Here is a 5,468-nt window from a genome sequence, read left to right on the forward strand (position 1 = left end):
TTTCAAATACAGATGAAATTTATAGAAATTCTTTATATACTATTTAAGCAAGATCAATATGTTTTGATCTTATTATTTTTTATATCACCACTTATTGTAAGAATTTTTATTTCAGCGTTATTTTGAACCCTTTCGATCGTTAGGTATAATGATATCAAAAAGTCACAAATTTATTTTATAATACTTTAAATATGCTAGCTAGATCAAGTCTAACGGAGCCGATTGTCGATTTGGAAGCTCCATTATTGAAAACGGCTTAGGAGCACGGAGGCCTCCGTGCTCCTAATAGCACACAAGACCTACTATATATATATATATATATATATAGGTAGATAGGTAGAATACTACTAATAGCACCAAGTCATAGGTGCTATTAGGTTTTCGGCCCTTGAATGAAGGGATGTGCAGTTAGGATAATAGTTGTCTCCTCGGGCTTAGTGGGTGGTTGGTGGAATAATATGATCTAACGGGTGAAAATGGTCAAAGAGGTAGATCTAATGTGGAAAACTTGGTAGCACCAAGTGCTTTGTGCTATTGATGGCATTGTAGCTGGATTCTCTCTCTTTCTATATATATATATATATATATATATATATATATATATATATATATATATATATAATTAGGCTACAATACTATCAGTAACTACCTAGTTGTTTTTGATGATGCGACATCCGAAGCAATGATCGGCTCTGTTAGACATGAGCTACACTATTGAAACTATTTAGAAACAAAATTTTATATTTTTTCGATATTATTTGATTAGTGATCAAAAGGTCTCAAAATTTGATAATTTTAATGGCCGATTTGACGCGCTTGTGAGTTTAACGGTGTAAAACGATCCAAATTTGTTGAAATTTTGATATAAACTTTTCTTCACTATTTAGAGTAAAATCAGTATCTCTAATCTGAAATTCGAGTCTTTTATCATTATTTTTTTTTAGATTTTTATTTGTAGCCATTAATTTTTAGACTACTTTTTCGATAAATGACGTCGAAAAATCAGTACCCCTAGACAGATAAATGATGTCGAAAAATCGTAAAATGTGGTTTCTATATACTTCTGATAGTGTACATCAAAGCTAACAAAGTCGATCGTCGATTCAGAAGCTGCATTATCGAAACAGCTTGGTAGCACAAGAGGCCTCCATGCTACAGATAGTATATTAGCTGAATTATATATATTTATACACATATATATATAGAAAGAGAGAGAGAGTAGGGCTGCTGCTGTGCTATTAGGAGCACAACAACCCTTGTGCTCCTAACTTTTTTAGCCATCCATCAAATTTGATGGATGGTTAGAAACCTTTTTCCTTCTTTTCATAACCTCTTTCAATTTCTCGTCATTTTCACTTTTCTCCTTCATCCTTCCCACCACCATTACCTCCACCCCAACTCCACCTCGGTATATATGCAAAGTGCTCTATACTCATAAGAGTATAGTAGCCCTACTCTCTCTCTCTCTCTCTCTCTCTCTCTCTATATATATATATATATATATATAAAGGTTTCAAGTGCCGCCCCGTATCGTAAGGTATGGGGCGGCACGTACCATGCCCCCAATTCAGGGGCATAGTACAGGGGGGTCTCGCAAGACCCCCCTCCCTCCAAAATGCCGCGATACCTACTTGATGCACAACAAAACAATATTGAAAATATGTGAAATTTGATTTCAAGATACTTCTGATTAGGTTTAACGGTGCCGACATCAATTTAGAGGCTCCATCAAAAATAAATCGGTAGCAATGGACCCCGTTTGCTACCGATAGTATTCTCGCCGAACTCTCCCTCTCTATATTTATACACACACACACGCGCGCGCGCGCATATTAATGCATATTTTTCATATCTGGACTTGGATCCGGATTCGAAAAATTTATATGCTTGATACTTGAAGCCATGTTCGAACTTTGTGGATAAATCTATATCTGTATCCAAATCCAAAAAAGTAAGCAAGTTGCTAACCTAATAAGAAGTCCAATCTTTGTTAGATAGGCTATTTGCTGTCCTTATCTAACTCCAAGATTTTACAGATCTGGAATTGGTCGGGTATTGTTAGATCCAATTTCACATCCTAGTTGGCAATACAAAAAATTCGTATGACTCTTATTTTCTTCCAATGTCTTTCCTTCAAGTAACATCTACACTTTTAGAAACTTAATCAATTGACACTTGTTGAGATGTACTAGGTCACTAGTTAATTGTTTGTTTCATGTAGGTACAAGGGGGTGGTTTCGGATATCATAGAAGGCACTTCATCTTTATCCGTGCATTTTGATGATGGAAGACCTGAGATTGTAGAGCTCACAAAACAAAGGGTTCGGTTCATTTCTCAGAAACGGAAAGGCACGAAAGCATGAGAAATTTCGTACTTTTTGTTGTTGATATTGTGCACTCCATGTACAACAAGGAATGTGGCACTCCAAACGAGGAGAGGGAGTGATCTTATTTACTTGAATGACGTTGTGAAGTGATGGCTGGAGAGGATTTACCAACATAGTCAGCATTTTTTAATTATCTGTAACCATGATGTGCATTGAAGGAACAGAATTTGTGAGAGAGATTATCATGGTCGCTGCATCTTTATGTGGATATGCTGGCAAGTTTTGAAGCAACAGAGCGGCATATCAGTCTAGTCGAAAAGGGTAGTCTACTTATTTGTATGAGATGGCGAGATTTTAGGACCTTCCTTTTGTAAATAAAGCAAATCTTAAGTTCAATGGTGTTGTCAGAGCCATTCTTGTTATACTGGTCATTACTGCAATTTGCTATTACATTTTATAATGTCAAATATGATGTCGGCTTTTGCATTTTTTCGAGTCGACTGTTAGCTGGACGGCATCAGCTGGTTCTTTCTTTCTTTCTTTCTTTCTTTCTTTCTTTCTTTTTCTCCTCCAGAAGTAGTCCGATTCGTTCATTGGCTGATTCTTTTGATTGTTTGCAGTTGAATGGAGGTTTGTCTTTTATTTCTCTGCAACTGCAGAACTGAAATGTTGCTTGTACGTCTTTGCTCATTTTTTAAATCAGTGTATGATGTGGGCGTGATTATTCTACTGTTAAAATGCATTATGGCCATAGCAAATCTATTTTCCTCATGTGAGGAAGAATTTTGTACCGTGTATTGGTATATTCTGAAGCAATGCGATACTCCTAGCTGAATTTTAGAATAATTTGACGTCTATTGGCTCTGAGTGGGCAGACTTTGCCCTCATTATTATCAATCCCCCCTCTACAATTACTGGCATCTTCGAAGCAGATTTTGTGAATTTCAGCTTGGCTCTAGTTCTACTTTGCAACACTCTGGTGTTTTTACTTTGGAGACTATTCGTTACCCCACTTAAAACTTTGCATCCTGTGTCAATTCTTGTATTCCGCCGACAAAGGAATAACTGGGATTTGATTAATGCGCACTGCAAAACGTCTACCACAATATTGGCCATGTCACAGATGTGTGGAATCATCTATTGAATACATTAGTGTACACATGTGACAATCAAAAGCTTCTGTATACTAACACACCCCTTAACAATATATAAAAGCGGGCTTTTTTTATAAAATGATTCTGTAGAAATTTGAAATTGGCAAAATGATTTTGCCAAAAATTTATTTGTAAAACTAACCCTCCTTCGCCACGTGGGCGTCACATCAGCTATCTCTCACAAAGACGATGAATTGTTCACCGTCTTTGTAATTCTGTTGTAAAGGCGGTGAACCATTCACCGCCTTTAGTGCGAACATCAGCTGTCTCTCACAAAGACGATGAATTGTTCACCGTCTTTGTAATTTTGTTGTAAAGGCGGTGAACCATTCACCGCCTTTAGTGCAAACACCCCCCTCACCCCCCCTCCCCGGCTTTCCCTTGCAAGGCCGCCTTTCCAACTGCATCCATACAATTCCGCCTTTCCTGTGCCCTTGAGAAGACGGTGAACCATTCACCTTCTTTAGTGCAACACACCCGCCCNTCGTCTTTCCTGTGCCCTTGAGAAGGCGGTGAATGGTTCACCGCCTTTAGTGCAAAACTCCCCCGCTTCCCCTTACAAGGCCGCTTTTCCAACTGCTTACAATTCGCCTTTCCTGTGCCTTTGAGAAGGCGGTGAATGGTTCACTATCTTAACTAAGACGGTGAATCATTCAACATCTTTAGTGTAAACCCCCTCACTCAGCAAAATTTGGCTAAGTCCTGGAGTCGGGGCTAAAACACAGATAAGACGGTGAATGGTTCACCGCCTTTAGTGCAAACAGCCCCCAGTCCAGGACTTAGCCAATTTTTTCTGGCTTTTGGAGATTTTGCACTAAAGGCGGTGAACCATTCACCGCTTTTAGTGCAAACAGCAGTAGCTCATTTTTTTTCAGTTCGATTTTAAAAACAATTTGAACAAGTTTGAGGCAAGGATTTTCACGAGAATAAATATTCCAACAAGAAACACAAGAAGACAAGTGGAATAACAAGATACAATCAACCGGATAAAAATATCAACAAAAACATAGACAAATATACAAATATGAACTAAATATAGTCATATATAATATTATACAAAGTATGCGTTCTAAATCAACAAGATACAATCAGTCTCTCGATCTTCCTCTCCCTCGATGTCCTCGGCCACGTCCTCGTGCACGGCCACGTCCATGTCTACGGCCACGATCTACATCGAGCTCAGCAATAGGTATATCATCAAGTGGCTCGATACCGGCTATCTGATCGAGATCCGCAATTATAATGTCCTCGGGATGCTCCGAAATCGCCTGAGTCTCCTCTGGCTCAGGTTGATCATCCTCGATAGTGGCCAGTGTAGATGTTGGGCGGGGCTGTAATGATGATGCGCCATGACGTCGAGAATAGACTGATCTAAAGTACGCTCGAGAGACTAGCGGCGGAAGCGAGTCCAATGTCAAGAAAGAAAATCTCGAAGGGGCGGCGGGCATATTTGCAGCATCAGTAGGAGATGGAGATCGTGACACTCGCAGGCTCGATGTCGAGTATGATCTAGTAGGAGTCAGTGACTGTCTCCTATGATGACCCGATGTCGACGCATGACCAAAATCTCGACTTCCGATATCAGCGACAACAGGTATGGCAGGAACGTGCTCCAGTACTGACTCAATATGGGCATANCGATCTTCCTCTCCTTCGACGTGCACGGCCACGTCCTCGTGCACGGCCACGTCCTCGTGCATGACCACGTCCACGTCTACGGCCACGATCCACATCGAGCTGAGCAATAGGTACGTCATCAAGTGGCTCGATACTGGCCATTTGATCGAGATTCGCAATGATGATGCCCTCGAAATGCTTCGGAATCGCCTGAGTCTTTTCTGGCTCAGGTCGATCACTCTCGATAGTGGCTGGTGTAGATGCTAGGCGGGGTTGTGATGATGACGCGCCATGACGTCGAGAATAGACTGATCTAAAGTACGCTCGAGAGACTGGCGGCGGAAGCGAGTCTAATGTCAAGAAAGGAAAT

At 40.2% G+C, this 5,468-nt stretch overlaps 1 protein-coding gene across 1 annotated transcript in view; it reads left to right on the plus strand.

Annotated features, from left to right (window-relative positions):
- LOC109715388 overlaps nt 1-3,051 on the plus strand; it is a 45,380-nt gene extending 42,329 nt beyond the window's left edge. The window contains exon 12 of the mRNA XM_020240364.1: nt 2,222-3,051. Coding sequence (XP_020095953.1) covers nt 2,222-2,363 — 142 coding nt within the window. The 3' untranslated portion in view covers nt 2,364-3,051. The remainder of the gene's footprint in view (nt 1-2,221) is intronic.

The sequence above is a fragment of the Ananas comosus genome, linkage group 9 (assembly GCF_001540865.1).
Source record: "Ananas comosus cultivar F153 linkage group 9, ASM154086v1, whole genome shotgun sequence".
Lineage (NCBI taxonomy): Eukaryota > Viridiplantae > Streptophyta > Magnoliopsida > Poales > Bromeliaceae > Ananas > Ananas comosus.